The sequence below is a fragment of the Entamoeba invadens genome (genome assembly GCF_000330505.1).
Source record: "Entamoeba invadens IP1 unplaced genomic scaffold scaff_1105074725681, whole genome shotgun sequence".
Classification (NCBI taxonomy): domain Eukaryota; phylum Evosea; order Mastigamoebida; family Endamoebidae; genus Entamoeba; species Entamoeba invadens.
In genome coordinates, this window is record NW_004191816.1 from 66,790 (window position 1) to 88,696 (window position 21,907).

The window sequence follows — 21,907 nt, forward strand, 5'->3', positions numbered from 1 at the left end:
ACATCACAACTTACGAATATGTTCATTGTTGTGTAAATTGACCTACAACGTCGAGTTTGTGTTGCGAAGTATCGAGTTGTGGTCAAATCAAATAACGGGATCGTGTTTTTTTGAAAAGGCTGGCTAATATTCAGATAAATTCCCGATGTTGTACGAAAATAATTGAACGGGATTGGTATTTTTTTAAAAATAAAGTCAGAACTTTCGTTTTTTTGTTTTTTATTTTTTAGGAAAAATAAAAAATAAAAAACGGGACTTTAGGAAGTTCAAAAATACATTAAACACATAATGATTGACAACGAAAGATCAAAGAAATCAACACTTGGGCGCAACTCAACCTCTATTAACATTGAAACAAAACAAAGAAAATGGTAAGGCCAAAAAAGAAACAATGTACAAAAACAAACGATCGAATCTTTCAACAAACAAAAAGAAGTTGTTGGTTTCAAATCTTATTATAATTCAAATACACAAATATTATTTGATATAGTTGGTGGTAATGGTGATTTAAAAATGGAAGTTAATGAAAACAATAAAGTTTCAATTGGAATGAGTCATTTTTTAACGAGTAAATATTAGTCAAAAAACCAACAAAAATTAATTTGGTGAACATTTTAGAAAAAAATGAGGTTGTGTTGATTAATGGAATAACTTGAATTTTTCAATGATAATGGTGAAATTGAAAATAAAATTGTCGAAAGTGAAGAAAAAGTGAATTTTACTGACAATATAGTGACAATAATTTTTTTCGTTTATTGGTAAATTTAAACAGAGTAGATTTCGAAGAATTATTCAATTTATTATCATTGTCGAATGTTTTTGAAAGGTTCAACAGACACTTTGAAATTGTTTATTCTTTATATGATGATGATTGTACAATTAAGACATACCACAAATTTAGAAAGTAAAAATCATAAACCTAATATTTTTTGTTACTTTGTTGTTATGTCATATAAGAAAAATGTGAATTATTTGGTGAAACAATGTTGAAAGATTTTAACACTTAAAATAACGCCTTTTTTGTTTTGGCCTGGGATATTAATCAAAATTTTGATGATTTTCCTATTTTGGCTTGTGTATAGTTAATGCACATAAAACAAACTCTAAAAAACGGAAATTTATTTAATAAACTCGACATTTGCCCGATTTTTAGACCCTTTGAATTTTGTTCAATGTTATTTAAAGTGTTAATTGAAAAAAATTATTATTCTAAAAATAAATAATTTTGCTTACTCAAATGTTGTTAATGAGTAAGCTCTCCTTAATTTTTTTTGTTTATAATTAGAAAAAAGACCAATTATAAATCCAGTAAAAATTCTATCAGTGTGTTATTTTGACCAATAAATAGTAGCCTACACACTGATTGAATTTTTACTGTATGTAGATGCACCAAATAAAATAATGAGGAAATTGTGACTTAAAATTAAGAAATTGAGATGCTAATAAATTAAATTAGACCAATTATTTTCCTAACTGTTATTTATTTAAATGTAAAACAAAAATTGTAACTTAAATATTTTTGAATTTTAAGATTGTTTGTCTTAAATTACAAAAAAACTAACAATTAAATATTATATGGTTGTTCTTGAACTCTCGTTTTTGGTACGAGTTGTGCTCGAACTTCATTACAAAGAAGATTTGATTCATTTCTTATTAATAAACCACAAGTGTGAAGATGTTCTACATTCCTTAAAACTTACTCCACGATTTCGTAATACGCCGTCACTATTATGGTTTCTTGAACATTTTTCTCCCGACACGATTGCAGTTTTTTGTTTTGATGAAACACTTCTTTCATTTCTTCCATCTATATCTTGTATTCGTTCACCTGATTTAGAGTCTTTATATTCGTCTAATTCACTCACAGAAAACGCCATTCAAAACATCTTTCCAAAAATAGTTTCGATAACACTTGACTCGACAATACCGTCATTTGGTGACAACGAAAATGATTCAACAAAAGTAGCATCCATTGTGATCGCAAACTCATTACTTTTAAATCATGTTAACACTTTATATGGAGACTTGGCTTCAATAGCGTTGTATTTAGAGAAGTACACTGAATATGGAAAGTACAAGTATGTGCATCTTCCAAAAATAATTCACGCAAATTCTCTTCGTGGGTATGCAATGCTTTATAATGAAGAAATTGTCAATTTATTGCGTCGAATATTGTTGTGTGTACCAGACAACGGTACACATGACATTTCCATCGTTTTCTATCGGCAACTTACTTTAAAAGAAATAGAGAATTCTGGTGACTTATTTAGAAGAGTAAAATATTATTATATTCACGCACATACTTTGATGGGAGAGAAGTGGAATGAACAGATATATTGTAATAAAGGTAAAATGCGTATAGAAGGACAGATTTATGGTGATACAAAACGTGTTATAGATCACATCGTGGATAAAGTCTACCCATCTACTTTATTTCAACAACAAGTGAACAACATATATCAGAATGACATCTGGGAAATATCTAAATGCATAGAGACGTATATTCTGAGTCAATCACGTTTGAATGAAATGACTCAATTCCCAATTGATATGTCAACTGTAAAATTTGTGTTTCTAAATACAGTCTTCAATTTTGAGTTTACAAACAGCTTTATGTGTGTCGAAAAACTGTCAATTAAAGAGTGCAAAAATATTATATTTGATGAGAATTGTGCTCTACCGAAACTCACCAGTCTACGTGTTCTTTTATCAAATGATATCATTTTTAAAGGCAACTCAAACACTCAAATTGAATCAATTTTTTGTTACAATGTACAACAATTCAAGTGTACAAGAAAAATCGATCTAATCAGAAAAGTAATTTTATTGTATTGCAAAGATTTTGAAATGTGCGAATTGGATATTCCAAACACTGATATAAACACGCCAAAAAGTAAAGATGATAACAAATGCAATACAAATAATATAAATAAGAGTAGAAATATCTACATTGAATGCAGCGAAAATTTAATATTTTGTAATACAACTTTCAACCAAATTTTGATATTTGATAGTGACTCGACAGTTTCAAATGACTTAGATGACTTAAATGAAAAGACGAATTATTCGATGAGACGATTTGTTCCAATGACTGATGGCGTCGAAGTTGAAAATGGAATCATAACAGAAAAAATGCACGACTCAGAGACATTAGATATGGTCGTTTCTCGTTATTTGAGTACATATAATATTACAGATAACTTGGTTGTAAGAAATATCAACAAGAAAGAAGTTGACGTGATCAAAGGGATTAGTTATTTTGAAATAAGTGTGGAGGGGTATAGTGTCATTTCTATTGGATTAATAGACCAAATAAATTACAGAGAGTTTGAAGGAAGTCAAGTCGGGTGGAGAAAACACTCCGTTGCAATGCATTCCGACGACGGTAAAATATTTTTTGATGGCAAAACAATTGAAAATGTGAATGAAAAGAAATGTGCGTTTGCTTCTGTTACAGGCGTGAAGAAAACGGTGGGGTGCGGTTTTATTATGAACACTAAAGAAGCGTTTTTTACAGTTGAAAGTGAGCTGATGTGTAAAGTAAAAACTGATTTTACACTAGTTTCTGCTGCTATTGGATTTAGAATCACAAACCCAATAACGGTGAATTACGGAAAAAGGCCTTTTGTGTTTGACTTAAAAACCATCGACAAGGATATTTGAAATCGGTTTGATAATCATAAGGTATCAATTTTAACATTAATAAATGTTTTTCCTTAAATATTTATATTTTATTAATTATTGATTTAAAACGTTTTATCCCCAGGAAGTCACTTGTTTTTGCCATTTTTTTTTATTGCTGGAATATGAAAACTAGATTTTATACAGATCTTTTTGTAAATAAAAAAAACAAAACAAAACGAATAACAATAAACGTTTTAAAACGATTTTCAATGACTGCCCATCTTATTTTAATAATTTTGACACAGGCAAAATTAAGAATCTCACTCCCCAGTAAACATTATTTAACGCAAATTTGTTGATATCGTTTGTCTCATTAACAAACCTTTTGCAACATAACATTTTCTTTGGCAACAAGACAAACTGGTAGTAAGTATTACCATTTTATATAAAAATAAGAAAATACACACCAATAACCAAAACTTCTCTTTATGTTGATTAAAGGCGTAGTGTAGAGACTTTAAGCATCAAATGAGTATAATTTTAAAAGTTCTGTTTTTGTATAAAATCATCCAAAAACAATTTCAAAATTGACAAAACATCAATCTTTTTAGATAAAGCAAATGTCCATACTGTAGATGTGTTAAAAAAATAAAAATTTTTAATTGTTTTTAACATTTTATCATTTTTTTAATTTAGAGCAAAAAATCCCCTGACATGGCAAATTTATACTAAAACAAGTTTTCAAATCTCTTAATTAAAAACACACCCTTTTTTCTCAAAACAAACACGAGTTGAGCTATCGAAACTACTTAAATTGAGTTTTTCGACACTCAGAGGGATAACTACTTGTTTCAGCCGTTTGCAGTTAATAAAGCAATTATTATTGATAATTTTCACACTTTTTGATATAACAACATTTGTGAGTTTTTCACATCCATCAAAGCAGTTTTCTCCAATTTTAGTCACTCCAAATGGTATTTCAATCTGATTCAAATTTTTACAACCGTTAAAAGTCCACCTTTCTAATACTTCAATTCCACTTGGAATATTTATAGCACTCAATTTACTACAACTAAAAAATGCACCTCTTTCTAAGACCGAGAGATACTTTGGCATGGTGACTCTCATTAAATCAAAACATGCACCAAAACAATTGATACCAATAGATGTCACTTTACTTGGGATATCAATCTCTATTATCAAAGAACCAAAAAAACACGACTCATCCAAACGTGTCACACATGGCGGAATTTTTGAGCCAAAAACAGAGGCGTCATGGTTTGAAAACGAAACTCTTTTAAATACAAAGTTGTTTGTTTTGTTCATATCTACAACTGAATATGGGACTATGTACCACACATTTACTTTATAAAAATGCACTTGAGTGTTGTGTTGTATTGGTTCTAATGAAGAATTCAACATGTTTGTGTGTTCTTTTTGTTGATTTGAAGACATAAATGTGTTTCCAAAGTTACATTCTGACGAAGACCACAAATTGAGTGTTTCAATAGCTGGAAAGTGTTTTAATGTTTGATGTGTAATAGGTATTGGGTTAAAGTGAAACTTGGAAAGATTTGTATAAAACTTTTTGCAAACAGTTTCTAAATTGATGAAGTCACTTATCATTGAAAAGTATTGTGAAACTATCATTATGTGGTAACTATCAAGTCTTTTCATTGTTTTTTAAGTTCTTGGTTTTATTTTTTTTTAAAATAACATAAAATTAATTGAATGGATTTTATAAGTTGGTATTTATAATTACTTATTATTATTTAACTTAAAAATCAATTTAAATCAAAATCCAAAAAAATCATTAATAAATTGGGTTTTAATGTCAATAAAAACCCAATTTAATGTAATACTGATAGCGATAATGTTTGATGTCACCAGGAATTTATTATAAATATACTTTTGTCAAACATTCTACTATAACACATAATTAAAGTACCAAAAATTTATGAAAACTAGTATTTCAAATAAAAAGAATTATTAAAATTTAGTTCTTAAATAAAAAATATTTATCAAAAATTCAATTAAAAATTCAATTATTTCATAAAAGTAAAACTAATGAGATAATATATTGAATTAAGAGTTAGAAAATAATTAATTATAACACGTTTGCATATATCAATATATTTTTAATAGCACTAAAAAGCCAAAAAAAATTATATTATTAAGACAAATATTAAACATTATATTTAAAAATATTAAATAATTAAATTATAAATGTTTAAACAAAACACTAATTTGAAATAAACAAAACAATGCAAAAGAACTTTTAAAACAATAAAATGGACGATTACAAAGGCCCTATAGAAAAGTTTGTACTGTTGGGCGACACAAACACTGGTAAAACAGTTACTCTCACTGGAATTCGTGGTGATTTAAACACAAACACAATCAATACAATTGGCGCCGCGTTCACAGTTTGTTACATATTTATTGTGTTAAATACAATTTAAACAATAGACAAAATGGTTTTATGTTGACCGGATGTTTGTTAAAGCACAATTTTGGGATACTGGTTTGTTTTTTAAAATTATATTATATTCAAAATATTTTAAAAGTAAAGAATGAATCATTATAAATATTATATTTCATTCGAATTTTTACTATTTATTATAATAATAGTATATTATTTATAAATATCTAATATAAAGAGGTAATTATACTAAACAATATGTATTTTATTTAGAATTTAAATTTTGACATATTCTATTCAAAATATGAATAGAATATGTTTGTTTTTCGTTTAAAAAAATTTAAATTAATAAATAAGATTAATCAAATAGCCGGAGTTGAACGATATCGCAGTCTATTACCAATGTATTACAGGTTTGTTTGATTATTTGTAGTTTTAAAAGTGTCATTACATTAACATAATTAACATTATTGCGATTGATAGTTGTTATTAATTAAAAATACAATAATAAGATTCTAAAAACAATATAAATACATATTACGTGTTGTTATTGAAAAAAATATAAAATAGTATTCGTTATTTTAACAAATTCAATTGAAAAAAAATGATGTGTCTTTATTTATGTAATTGTTATTCAAAAACACTAGAATAACAAATTAAGCTCAACTAATACGAAAAAAAAATAATAATAGAAAATCAATAAACAAAATATTAAAATGTAATTTAAAATAACAAATGCAAAGATGAGAAAAAAATTAAAATAACACATTTAAATTAATTTGAATTTGACTATTTAAATTATATATTAAAATGATAAATAATTATCAGAGGAGCAAACGCCACAATTTTCTTTTATTCTGTAAATAAAAAGGAATCATTCCAACTTCTTGATCGACTTGTTAATGAAGTAAAAAACATGACACAAAATGGTAATTACATGAAATATATCATATGTGGAACACGAATTAATCTTACCAGTCTTCGAGTTGTTTCTATTAATGAAGCAAAAAAATTTGCAGAAGAGAATGGTTGTGTTTACGTTGAAATAGGAGAACAAGTCGACTCGTTGACAAATGTGTGATTGGCGAAGAGTTTGATTTTATTGATAATAAAAATAATGATGTACCACAGATCCTCAGAAAAACAGAAATACCCCAAAACAAAAAGTGTGATGTTGTTTAATTCTTTTTTGGTTTATTATTTAAATTCGTTTTTATGATGCCAACTGATAATATAATTTGTCATTTATGATTCAAAAACGTATTTGTATCATCACATTGAAAACGTAATATATATTTAATTAACATGGTTTTTGTTTATAATTGATTAATTTATAAAATATTTAATTAAAATGCATCACAAAATGGTCATACGACTTTTAAAACATATTATTTACACAAAAGGCTTACTCTGAAAAACGATTTCTTTAAAAATTCAATACAAAGACTTTTTGTTATGTTTTGTTTTTTAACTTTTCTTTACGAAAATATTATCATACAATAAAAAGTGTCTTGTTGTGGGTGACGTCTATTTGTAAGTCAATGGACCAATCTAATGCAAAACCCACAAATTATTATTTTGCTTTGGAACTTTAAATTTAGGTATACTTAAATAAAAATTGTAGTATTTTTATTATTAAAATATTCTAATATCATTAAAATCTTTTATTTTTAATGTTTAAAATAGTGAAAAGAATTTAAATTCACAATTCCATGATATACCCACAAATAAATATTATTCTCTGTTTAAAAATCCACAAATGGATGCTTTTTACTGTAATATTATTTTTAACATCTTATTTATTTTACATGTCATTTATTTTTTTTATTTATCGTTTACATAATAATTTTAATAATTAAAAGCGTTGTTTTATCAAGTTATTTTATAATTAATAAAAATGATCTATTTTGTATTTTTTTCAAAAATATAATTCAAAAATAATTTATGTTTTATATAAAATAAATACAGGTAGAGACAATCGGATACCGTTGTTTATTCCCCAAACGTTGTTCACCTCAGAATCTACTAAATAATGGCCAAATCTTCTATAAAAATTAAATATTAAAATAGAACATTAATAAACATACCAATAACATTTTCTTTTTCATATTATGTTTTACTTTTTCCAAATCAAAACGAAAATAAAACCAACAAAATCAGTTAGTTTAAATATCTTCTCGTTTTTTTTGTCGTAATCAACAAACGCCTTAGAAATTATGCCAAAATGACGATTTCTAGTTGAGACCGTTCAATCGGCGAGAGTTGGCTGGTTTAAAACTGTTGAGTTGGAGATGTGGAGGTTGTTCCGTCGGGTCGTTGTGGCACAGAGCCACTTCTAGTTTGTTAATTTGTGTTTTCAATTCAATTTAATACAAATAACAAACATCTTATGTTTTTTAGTTCAAAGATACTGTTTAAGTTCTCTAAAATAAAGGTAAAATTTTAAGTGTTTTGTTGGCTCTGTTATTCACTCTTTTTCCAATGATAAGTCTGTATTATTTAAAGGGTTTTTAATAGAATATTTTATAGTTTTGTTTATAATGTTATAATATTTTTATTTATCATTCAATTTACAGATAACATAAATATTGGGTGTCAAAGAAATATTAAGTGTCAACGCTCTATAAATAAAAATTCAATTGACTGTTTTGATTATTTATTTATTAATTCGGGATTTATGCGCCCATTTATTTTTAATTCATGGAAATTGGGTGTCAGAAAACCAAATCCCTTTGTTTTTTTTTTCTTATTTAGAAAAACTCTTAAATAAAAAAAACGAAATGACTTATATGAAAAAACTCGTTTTTACAATCATTGTCTACATTTTAAAGAACTCTCCAGTCTTCTTCACTAAGTTTAAAATACTCCAGAAGTGTCAAAACTTGTCCATCAAATCTATCATTTATTAAAGTGGTTTGTTCAATTCTACACATTTTTCTATCAAACTCTTAATATTAGAAAATGTTCTCGTATTATCTTCAAGCATATTTGACATAGTCTGGATGTGTTCGAGAAGAAGAGTATTATTTATCTTTCTTCGTCCTTGTTATAAATTTGACACATTAAACAACTTGACATCATCTGTTGGAACCATCAAAACGCTCATAATGTTTGTCATTGGGAATACATTGGTTTGAAAAAATAGTTTGTACTCTTCTATTAAACGACTTGCTGATCTAATGTCAACGTACATTTTAAAACCATCATTTTTAAAAACAAAAATAATACCTGCTCTTTTAAAAGAAGACACAATGACTTCATGTGTGGCTGAGATGTCCTTGCATTAATGATTTTATAAATTGATAATTTAAGTCTCTCACCAGTAGCGACTCTCTCTTGTTTGCCTTTGGTGGCATCTCTAGCAATGTTGCTCTCCATTGCAATACATTTTACTATTTCTTCGAGAGCTCCTCTCAAATTGATATTGGGTTCTTCTAAATCATCAATTGGAACAGTAAAAGCACTGTTGTTTATGACTGGCGTTCTCTTTAATGCAACTGAAAGAGAAGAACTTTCCACTGATGTACGGAAAAAAGGAGTTCTCATGTTGCTTTTCTTTTTCCAGACTCCAAACAATGCCAGGTCTAGCGGTTGAACAAGATGAGAGCAATGAGCAGTATATTTATGGAGTACAATGTGATACCGTTGCAGTTCTTTTTTGAGTGTATCAAAGTCATGACGGCTAAAACCATCCATAGTAATAACTGCAACAGTATCATGGGGAATCTTGAGAAGAAAACGTTTTGCAATGATGAACGGTACAACCACTGTAAACATCCATTCGACAAATATATCTTTGGTTGCGAACCCAGTACTACAATAAAAGAATGAGACGTCTGAATTAGATTTGATTAAATCTACGTTGATTGATTTATTGGCGATGATGACACCTGTGCAAACCAATGACCCATCCAAACAAATCATGCAAATAACAGTTAATCTTTTATTTGATCTTTCCACACTAATTTTGATATTTTCAATTTCAACATTGTCTGATACAAGCACTTTTACAGTTTTTGATCAGCAAAATCTTGAAAACCAATTTTGTCGACATTAAAAACAAATCGAGAATATGTCCCATTAAGTTGAGCTTATTGGATATAGTTTTCTACTACTTCAGTAGGATTAATTGACAGTCTCCCAATATCTTCCGGTTTTTTTGCCACTGACTTTAGTTTAAAGGTTCTGAGTACCCATTTTCTTATTGTTTCTTAGTTGAATTTTCTTTCTGTTATTATTTCTACCAATTTTTCAGAAGACGCCATTGTGAGGGCAAGCTTTTCTCTTGAACAATACTTGACACATGAATTTGTTATATACTCTGTTATATCATCAAAAAAACTTGGTCTTCCCACACTCCTACTACCCAATTTAAGTCTTCAGTATATTGTAATATCTCTTTCTGAACTACTTTATTGTGAATTCCAAACAATACTTTAACAACTCTATATGTAACCACTGGAACATTTCCATATGAAGAGTACAATAAACCAATCTGTTCTTTTCCAGATTTAATTTTGAAAAACAAAGAATCATACTCAAAAAAGTTTAATATCTCTTCGGCGTTTTTAATATCTCTCAATGTATAGTTTGTTTTGTTTGGTGAATTATTTTCATAATTGAATTTGGCACAAAACACAATGTTAACCATTTCTTCAAAACAATAAATTCAAATGATTAATTTTTTCACTTTTGTCGGTTTTGTAATTTCTGGATGTTGTTGAATAAATACAGGTGACATATTAATCATCAATTTTAAAGGAACGACGACATGAATAATTTGAATTGAAAATGGATTTGTGGGGAATGTTTTTTTTGGATCGATATTTGTTTTTTATTTTTTTTTATTTTTTTGTTTAAATTTTGTTATTTAAACAAATGTACACTTTTTGAAGTAAAAAGTCTGACACCCAATAATTATGCTATCTGTAATTATAAATAAATAAAGCGACACACCAAGTATTATATCAAATTAAAATTCAACTCCTATACATTTTATTGCAAATTTTATTCATTTTTTTTTATTTAGTTCCGTTATATTTTTTTAAAAATAAACAGTTAAAGGTTCAAAAATCTATTAGAAACTATATTTTAACTATAAAAATTCTTATAAATTAAAAAACTATCAGTTGTTGAATTTAAAAACTTTGATTTTTTGTTTTGTAATAGACCAAGTAACAAAATTAAAAAGTTTTAAACATGGTGAACTGATACTGTTTTTATTGGCCCACGCTATATTATACCATTTTATAGAAAACGTCCGTTATCATAAAAATAGAATAAATAAATTGAATTGAGTGTAATTATAAAAAAACCGTCTTTAAAAGCTATCATTTAATCGGCAAATATTGGAAATATTTATCCAATAAAAACTCCCCACATTGATTTCACAGAAAACATTACAATAAAACATTTTTTATAATAATAACTTGATATACTTGTATTTTAATATTTGGTATTCTCCACACAAAATAATCATTTTTTCGTGGTTTTCTGAATCCATCTTTTTCAAAATATTAAATATTGATTTAAATAACCCAAAAATACTTGTTTTCAATCAATTATTCAAACATAAACTTTTTATAATCAATACCATGATAATTCAAAACGTCTTTATTTCTAACTGAAGTATAAATCAGGTTTAATTGTCATTATTATTATTTTAAATAACAAAGTTGTATGGTTCAAATCAAGTGTTTATATTGATATAAAAATATAAAAAAACGACTTAAAATTGGTGACTTACTTTTCAATGGGTCTTTTAAACTTGTAACTTTTTGAACTTTTCATTTTTTCTGTCTTTTAGTTAGCAGACAACATCCAACTTTTTGAGGTCTTTTTCTCAATGTTTTGTTAATCTCTAAGCAACTTGAAGAATTTGGTATTGACACTGAATGATCTACAAAGTTGGAAATAAATGCATCAGTTTGGAAGCTTTCAACTTGATCATACGAAAAAAAAGCTGTTTTCAGAAATCACGAGTTTCTTCCATGTTAATCACAGTGTCTTCTTCGATAAAAGTTGACTTAATAGAAGTTTTTTATGTAACATCCAAAAGGTTGTGTCCAACAAACTCGAGACTGACCCTCCCAAAACTCCATCTTCATTAAAATCTTTCTACTTTAATTTGAATTTCTTTGGTCAGTTTATCACGTCTATCATTCTTTGACTTTGGGCTGTGTGTTTCTGCAATTATTTTTGCTTCACTCTCTTTCATAACATCAACTAAAAAGTCAACAAACCGTCCAAATTCTGGTTTTATTACTGGAACTTTTCTTGTTAACATACTGTGGAAAGATTCGCATATATTATTTGTCTTCATCATTGAGTTATGATGACACCAAATGTTGATCATATTTGTGTTCATCCAAGTTTCTTCGAAGTATTTATAAATTCTTTCAGATGATTTATTTTTTATTGTTTCCTCCTTTAATTCATGAAAGTGTGTAGAATAATTTTCAGCTTTCAAAAACCCCAAAACCATCAATCTCCTGATTTTTTTGCAAATTGTCCATTTTTATTATACTCTTCACCATACCCAAGCTTTTGGACGTTTCTCCAAATAGCTTGACAAAAATGGAAAAAGCACCCCTTCATTGAACAAGACAGTTCTTTGAGTGACTTAATAAATCCAACTTCGAAATCAGAATAAATAATTAGAGTATCTCTATCAAAAACTTTCATTTTATATCTTTCGTATGAGATGTCATCAACAATCTTTAACACTGATGAATACGCAGAATAATCTTTTTTGTCGAGCAAAACAAATAAAAATGGAAACGAAAAATTGGAAGAGCAAACAATGTGGTGTGTTACGAGTTGATAATGTGTCTTAGGACAGCTACTGAATGTGCCATCAACACACATTTTATTTGCAAAAATGGCTTTTTCAAGCATTCCTTGTGAACAAAAAATCATAATACTTTTACTCTCAGTTGTGTAGAGTAGAATCTCCTTTCCTAAATCGGTTTGTTCAAAAGATTGTATATAATACGTGTTATATACTTTACTTCTCATATTTCTTGACAATTTACAACTTACGTTATTCGAGATGTTGGGGAAATATTTGCAGACTTAACAATCTCTTTTGTTTGTTTATATTTATGTGCTGGATTTGTTGCCGCATCTTTTATCCTCTTTATTTCCTCTAACCGTGTTATAAATGAACTGTCGTTCATGTGACTGTTCAAATGATTTGGTCGAGATCCTTCAAAATAAAAGTGTTCGGGATTATTGGCATCCTGTATGAGTTTAATCGAACAGCCACACTGTTTACAAGAAAAACTTATTCTTGATTTGTCTTTTGGATAAAAAAAATACCCTTCATAATGTGGAAGTGGGTTTCTGCGTTTGATTCAACAAAAAACACTTGGTGACGCTCAACCATGTTTGTTGTTTTAAGTCAGAGATTAACACAAAGGGTTAAATTGATTTTTTAAAAAAATACATGTTTTAATGTCAAAAAGATTAATAAATAGTAAGAAATAGTTTAGTAATTTATTTTATTTTTGTAAAAAACACATAATATATCAATTAATTTGAAAACAAAGTATATGTTTAGATTTATTTATTCATAAATTGAAAGTTTTTATATTATAATAAATAAAAACAATATTACTTTGATTAATAATTGATTGAAAACAAGTATTTTTGGGTTATTTAAATCAATATTTAATATTTTGAAAAAGATGGATTCAGAAAACCACGAAAAAATGATTATTTTGTGTGGAGAATACCAAATATTAAAATACAAGTATATCAAGTTATTATTATAAAAAATGTTTTATTGTAATGTTTTCTGTGAAATCAATGTGGGGAGTTTTTATTGGATAAATATTTCCAATATTTGCCGATTAAATGATAGCTTTTAAAGACGGTTTTTTTATAATTACACTCAATTCAATTTATTTATTCTATTTTTATGATAACGGACGTTTTCTATAAAATGGTATAATATAGCGTGGGCCAATGTGGTTTCGACCAGTGAACTTTATAACAAAACTCACAAATGCCTTTTGGAAACATAATTTAAATATAGAATTACAAGAGCCAAGTACTCTAAAAACACTTGGCTCTAGTAATCATTATAAAAACTAAACCTTTGAATTATAATTTAGTTTTATTAATTTGTATGTGTTCTGTTTTGTTACTATATTTTTGAAAAAAAATGAACTCAATTTGTCGTTTGTTTAATGCTTTCAACTAAACGTAGAAATGTTAATGAAAGCTTTCTTGTAATGTTTCATTTCAAAAAAGCTTTGGATTAATAACTTTTTTTGAGTTGGAAAAATTTAAATTTAACATCACCATAATCTCTGATATGTTCAAAAATATCATTAAATAAGCTTGATGCCATATTTTCATTTTCTTGTTTTTTAAAAAGCTAATTAATGATTCAGAATAAAAATTATGTCTTGCTTGTGTTCAAAAGTGTTATTTTAATTTTATTTATTCATCCAGTTTTTTGTTTTTTATCTTTTCTGAACATATTATTTTGTAAATAAAAGGTAATAGATAATAGAGTTAAATAATTACCAAAATGTGGGATTATTAGGGTTTACGTTTTTTTTTTTGTTTTGGTATTGCTTTTATCCAATTATTTCTTTTTTTAACTCTTTGAATTTGTTTTAAAGCGGGAATTGCTAAGAAATGAGTTTAATATGGTAAACATTATTGTTATTTGCCGACAGTTTTGTTTATTGTGAGAACTGTTTAATGGTTCTAATAATAAAACACTAAAAACAACGTTTGGAGAGAAACAACTTTAACAAACTGACTCTACAAATTATAACTTAAGACATGCTATATACCTGCACTAGCCCATATAACAATTTAAAAAACAAAATACATAAAAATTGTTATAAGAAAAAGAGAAAAAAAACTTATTATTTTTTAAATGAAATTTCTTAAAGCAATTGAATCTTTGTTTTGACCAATAAAACACATTATAAACTTGTAGAACCATCTTTTTGAATTTTTTTACATAAATCTATTCAAGAAAAATCAAGAAATATCAAAACATCAAACGTATTTTTAAACCAAATCATTTCAATGGTAATAATGAGCTAATTATTTATTAAAAAACAATAAAAATGATGAAATGTGTTTTTTTTTCTCAAACACATCTTTTTAAAACACAATAAACGTGAAATATTATAACTCCAATCCATATGATTGTATTATAGTGATATTGGAGAGTTAAACCAGTGTTATAAGTGTTAGTATAATGAGAATGAAATTTTTACTAAAAACAAAAGCCACAACAAAAAATATAACAACATGTGTCATTTAAAATGAAACGTTTTTTATTAAAATCTGAAAGTGTTTTTAATCGTATTTTAATTATTCTGGCTAAAAACGGGATTATTCCGATACTTATCGTGTTAATAAATACAAAACTCAATTGGTAATTCCAAAACACATAACAACACTTGAATATATAGTCCCGACTGATCACAATTCAAAGATTGGTTTTATATAAAAAATAAATGATAAAAATGTTTTAATTATTAACATAATAAATGATAAAACATCATTTTGTGTTGATCACTTGACCAACATAAAGGTAAATTAAATAGCCACATCGGCTGAGAAAAATTACAAAAAACAAATAAAATATCATTGTTTATTTATTATAAATATTAATAAATTTATTAAAATAAAATAATAAACAATATAATAATATATCAATTAAAAAAATAACAGAACATAACAAATAATATATTATTTCCATTTTCAACAACACTGAATATAAAAATTCTTAGTGTGGATGAAGAAACTGACTTGCTATTATCAATAATGAATGCATTTTTGATGGTTTTAAGTCAATGCAGCATTAAGTAAAAAATACTTATAAAACAAAAATGAAACAATTGAAAATTTAACGTTGGTAGTGTCGACTAAAAACAATATTTATTTTTCACAATGTATTTAATTTCCACAACATTCAATATAATGCAATTGACTACTATTTGTGTTTAAATTTATAAACTTTACTTTTTTATTAAAATGTCTTTCATTTTTTTGTTTTTTTGTTATTGTTGTGTTGTTATGTGTTTTTGTTTGTCTTGTATAGAAGTCCAGTAATTATCAAATATTTTTTATTAAATTATAATATATTATATGTTTGTAATTTAATAAATATTAAACCCATAATTTATGTATTAAATAATCATTCAATTCAAAAGTTAATAACATATCAAAAGTGTAATTGATTTGTTCTTAAGGTGGGTTTGGTTTGGATCGTTTTTCAATTAGTTATAAGTTATAATATTATATGTAATTCAAAATGATATAAAAATTATTAAAATTAATTCGTTTGAATTCTGATTTAATAATAATAGTACAATATTAATAACTAATAAAATGTGTAATTATCAATTCAATTATAATAAACTTAATCATACAAAAAAAGTTCTGTATTTAATATGTTATTAAACTTATTATTTTTAATAAAATGTTTTAAAAACATTTTCGATTTTTCTTTTTAATATGAATCGTATAATTATAATAAAATGTATTAAATTTTTGATATATTTCGTTTATAAAATTAAATAAATATACCCCACAATAGAATTTAATATAAAAAATTTCAATTTTCTGAATATATGCATGCAAGTCTTTTATTAAATTTATTATTTATTTGAAACATATAAATAGATAAATTATCACATTTACACATCATTTTTTATTATTACTTTATATTAAATGAAATTAACATAAAACTATTTTATGCCGTTATAACTTTTTCAATTGTATGAATTCAAATCTGTATATTATTTGAGCTAACTATTAAATGATTTTTGTTTTCTAATATGTTTTTTTCTTTATAACTTTTTGGATGAAATATCAATTTTTTCAATTTTTTTCCTTTAACTTTTCTTTTTATTTTATCATTTTATCTCATTTTATCCATGTTTTTTTGTAAAAGGTATTGCCACGTAAGCCAGTGCAAATATGGCGCAGGTTTTAACTGTATTTTTAACAACAACAGATCTTTATCAAAAACATTAGTATTTATTTTATATTATTATAATTGTTACTATTATAAAGAAAATATTAATTACAGTAGGAGGAAATAAGGCGATGCCAGAGAAAGAATAATTCGCGTAACTTTTGATCAATTTCAATTAAAAATGATAAAATTATCATTAATTTTAATATAAATTATTAATCAAAAAATAAATAAAATGAAAAACAGGGCTGCAAACCAGATTCAACTGGTGGCTAGCCCGTGTTAATTTTTGATTATTTTTAGCCAGAATTTGTGTTTGGAACTATTATTTTTAATTCGTTGAATAAATTAATTAGGATTTGTCAGCCAGTAGTGATAAAAAATGGCTAGCCGCAAAATCGTCCAAACTATACACATTCTAAAATTATGGTAAAAAAGAAAACCATTTAAATAATGAGGAATAGAAAGAATAGTTTCATGTGGTTTTGAAAAGCTATAACAAATCTCCATGTTTATTTAATAGTTTTAAAATTTAGTAAATTAAATCAATGGTAATAGTTTGTTGTTTGTGTCAAACAAAAAATACTTAAATAAATTATAGTAATAAATGATTATTTATTCAGAAATAAAAACACACAGAAAACAAAAAGACAAATAACAATTTGTTATACCATTTAATATTATGTTTTTTAAAAAAGTTAATTTTTGTAAAATTGTAATGTATCACAATTAATTTTTTTTTTGAATTATTTATATAACATAAATATGAACATTTAATTGTTTGATGTGTTGTGTTTTCATCAACAGACATTACTTGTTTCTTTACTTAATAATAATAAATAAAATTTTTGAAGTGTTTTAATTAGATATAAAACAAAATGATGTACTACTCGATAAAGCAAGTGTATTGTTATTTGACATGTACTCAAAATACATATTTAAATAAATTACTTAAATCTAACACGTTTTAAATTTTAAATAAAAAAGAAAATGATCATAATATCCAACATTAACAATTTGTTTTTAAAAATGATAATATAATAATGTAACATTAAAAACACAAATTTCAACGACCATTTAAATGTGTTTGGAAAAAGATTATACACATAACTAATTAAAAATATTATTTATTTTTGAAATGAAATAAATTGTTTTTGTAAGTCAAAACAAATTGTTAAATTTTGTGCAACTCGATCCAAAGTTGTCAACAAGTTGTATTGAATTTTGAATAAAAACGATTATCATGTTTTCATTATCAAATGTGCTGTTTAGAACACAACGAAATTAACATAAAAATAAATATATACATGGTATCGTCCAACCTTGCAATGTCAATTTATATATCATAATTATCATTCAATGAAACAACAAACTGTCATATAAATTAATTTGTGTCAAGATTTTAAATCACTTTTTTCATATTTTGGTTATAATCATGTTAATGTTTTAATTGAAAAACATATACAATTAACGGAAAAAGTGGGATGCTCATCTTAATATTAATTAATTTAATATTATTAATAATAAATAATTAATATAAATTTATTCGGTTTTTTCATTCTGTTATTTTTTTTATTAATAATTTATATTAAAATTAATAGTAATTTTATTATTTTTCAGTTGAAATTAACCAATAGTTACAAACATCCTACTTTTTCTAGCATACCCATATTTCCTCCTACTGTAAAAACTCTTTTTGTGTTTTATTTGATACACTGATTCATGTTTAATGAATACAATAAAACCGTGATTACTTTAAGGTTTGAACAAGTTAAATTATATATCATTTTCTAACACAGAATGTAATAACAACGTTTTTATTTTTCTTAATTCCAATGACATTTTCCTATTATTTATTTATGCCATTCAATAAAAATTTTTTCTCAAAAACTTATTTGTTTTATTTTTCTTTAGTTTTTGGTTTAAATATTTAAATTTTTCTTATTTGTTTTTTCTGGTTATTATTTGTTTTTCAAAACACTTTTGGTTTTATTATTTGAAGAACCAAATAAAATGCAGTTTTGAGCATATTATTCAAAAACATTCCCAAAACAGCATATTTTTTAATTTTTATGATTATTTTCATCAAATTGAGCAAAAAAATTCTTTTGTGAATAAGATTATTTATTTTATCCAAAAAGATAAAATGCCATTATTTTTTTTTCAAAAAACGATTATTTAATTGAGGTTTGCAGCCCTGATGAAAAACCCAAAATAAATTCATATTAATTATTTATTATTAATAATATTAAATTAATTAATATTTAGATTAGCATTCCCCTTTTTTCCATTAACTGTAACACATTTTTTTACAAAAAAATTACCAATAATAACGTGTTTCTTTCCAGCGAAAACACTATGTTTTGCGCAGTATTTCATAATTGTTTTTTCAACACCACCATAAGCTGCTATTTTTCCATTATCTCTCAGAACAAAAGTCCCCAATTTAGGAAAATCATTGAAAGTCTCAACACAAACTGGTTTAATCAACATTATAGTGACAACTGCAATAATTTTTTAATTAATACTAATTAACTTTTTTTCTTGTGCATTTTTCGATATTTTTACTATATCAAGTACTACACAAGGCACCTGTGCCAAATGGATGTTCATAGTTGGAGCCAACCCCGTCTTTACTATCCTGTCATCTACAATTTTGATTTGTGCGACAAACTGTTCACATCTGACAGCAAAACAGTTGAGATCAGAAAGAACCTCTCCTATATTGTAGTCTCTGCACGTTGTATTTGCAACATTCACACCAACAAACTCTTTTGCTTTTCCTTCAGAAATAGGATTACCCATCATTTCAACGCTTTTTGTTTTGGTTGAAAGTCTACTTGGAGACACTGTAAAAAGTTGGTTTGCACGTACAATTCCACTCTCGACAATTCCAACTAACACAGTTCCAACTCCACTAATTTTGTAGACATCTTCTACTGTTATTCTGAAAGGCCCTGTGTCAAGTCGACTTCTTTCTGGGGGTTTGAGTGTGTTAAGTTGGTCGGTGACTGTTCCGGTCTTGTTGATAGTCCATGTCATGTTTTCTGAAGAAACTGTCAAATTGTCTCCTCTAAGTCCATCAATTGGAATAAATCTGACATTTTCACTTTTAATTCTAACGAGTTTTAAAAGGTCCAAAATTTTGTATTTTGTTTCTTCAAAACGAATTTCAGAGTATTTCACTTTACCCATTTTAGTGATAATAACTGCTACTAAACCAACTAAAAAGGCTTTTAATAGTATCAACTTTTCAATAATTGCTTCTTTTTAATCGTCAAATTTTTGTGAGGCAGAAACAACTAGAAATGCGACGTTTCCTTTGTGAATACCACGTATCGTATTTTTGGTGTACTTTATATTGCCTGGAGTGTCTATAAATGAAATATTCATTTTTTCAAACTCTTCCATAGTCGTGCGTCGTAATTGGTCGTAACTTAGTTTTTCCTTTAATAATATACTGTTTTTGGCAATAATTCCTTTTGTTAGTTGGATATTTGTTAACGCTTCCCATTTTTCTCCTTTGGTCTTTTCAAAGACCCAAGCATACTCACAATTCGGTCTTTGTATTTCAATACATTCTCTTTTGTATCAATCTATCGTTCGTTGATCAATAATTTGAAGGCTAGCAAAAAGATGTCCAAGAAATGTACCATTCCTTTTTGAAAAGGACCGACAACAACAATATTGAGGTGTTCATTCGAATTGGACATCTTGTTTGGATTTGTTATAAAACTGACTTACATTGAATAAACCAATATTATAAAAATGTTTTTATACAATGTTTGAGTTTTAACTTTACAATTGTATTTTTAGAATTAATTTATTTGTTATTATAATTATTGTAAAAATCCATTATATTACTTACATAAATTAAAACATCAAATATAGATTTTGTCAATATTTTGACATAATTTGATACGTATCGAGTCGGCATATTAGAACATTATATCAGTCTTTATTCATATAAAAAGCAATACAATTATTAAAACACATCTTTTTTAATAAAACTAGACCATATATTTAACTATAAAATTGTTTAATGGTTAAAATAACGATACTGAAAGCCACAATTTAGTAATAAAATATAATCACAACAATTAAATTTGGTCTTATTATGAAAGATTATATCTATATTTGTTTATTATAATAATATTAAGAATTACGATAACTTAAGTACTTTTTAAACCATATTAATATAATAACTATAAAATATTGATAAAAATCATTTTTTTATAATATACGAACTATATAACAAAAACGTACTTTGATGACTAAAAATTGACTTTAACCAACCATTTTACCACTTTGTATTGTCAAGTATATCATTATTTTTGTATTAATTCACATAAACAACAAAACACAATTGTCATTAATACAAAAAATTACATCTTTATATAAAATGGTTTATATAACATTTCTGAAATAATAAAAACATATTAAACTGTGTATTTTTAAAATAGGAATTTGAATTGATACTATACAAATAAATCTGGTTATTAATACCAGAAAAAAAGTATAAAAATATAAACGGTAAAAACTAATTATATAAGTGTTAAACTACATTTACTATTAATAATATGTCAACAAGTGTTATTCCAATTAAATTGGTGTTCATTGGCGACAATAACGTTGGTAAAACATCGCTCTGTCTTTCATATGTCAATATATATAATGATGTTAAAAATTCGTACTTCCCAAATGTTTTTGGAATTAATAAAGTCTGTAATTCTTATGATAAACGAAAATTTGAAATATCATTTTTAGACACCAATGATACAAATGACCTTAATCGATTAGAACGATTGTCTTATTTTAACAATATTGTATTTTTGTTGTGTTATTCTTCTGCATCAAAAATTTCATTTGAAAATGTCAAACAAAAATGGTTAAAGAAGCGAATCGGT

General features: G+C 25.8%; 4 protein-coding genes across 4 annotated transcripts; 3 read left to right on the forward strand and 1 right to left on the reverse strand.

The window, feature by feature from the left end:
* Positions 1-1,575: 1,575 nt before the first annotated feature.
* Positions 1,576-3,663, forward strand: EIN_265140 (hypothetical protein; the record flags this gene model as incomplete). The annotated part of the gene is made up of 1 exon (XM_004185005.1): positions 1,576-3,663. The coding sequence occupies one exon, from the start codon at positions 1,576-1,578 to the stop codon at positions 3,661-3,663; it is 2,088 nt and encodes a 695-aa protein (XP_004185053.1).
* A 2,252-nt stretch (positions 3,664-5,915) lies between these two features.
* On the forward strand, positions 5,916-7,641 carry EIN_265150 (rab5, putative; the record flags this gene model as incomplete). Its single annotated transcript, XM_004185006.1, has 6 exons — positions 5,916-6,050; positions 6,094-6,148; positions 6,417-6,459; positions 6,875-7,121; positions 7,178-7,212; positions 7,554-7,641. 6 exons carry the CDS (start codon positions 5,916-5,918, stop codon positions 7,639-7,641), a joined length of 603 nt encoding a protein of 200 aa, XP_004185054.1.
* An 11,612-nt stretch (positions 7,642-19,253) lies between these two features.
* Positions 19,254-20,195, reverse strand: EIN_265160 (elongation factor 1-alpha, putative; the record flags this gene model as incomplete). The annotated part of the gene is made up of 2 exons (XM_004185007.1): positions 19,254-19,425; positions 19,537-20,195. The coding sequence occupies 2 exons, from the start codon at positions 20,193-20,195 to the stop codon at positions 19,254-19,256; spliced, it is 831 nt and encodes a 276-aa protein (XP_004185055.1).
* Positions 20,196-21,580: 1,385 nt separating this feature from the next.
* Positions 21,581-21,834, forward strand: EIN_265170 (hypothetical protein; the record flags this gene model as incomplete). The annotated part of the gene is made up of 1 exon (XM_004185008.1): positions 21,581-21,834. A coding segment is annotated over one exon (254 nt), but the record flags the coding sequence as incomplete, so codon positions are not given.
* Between the last annotated feature and the right edge of the window lie 73 nt (positions 21,835-21,907).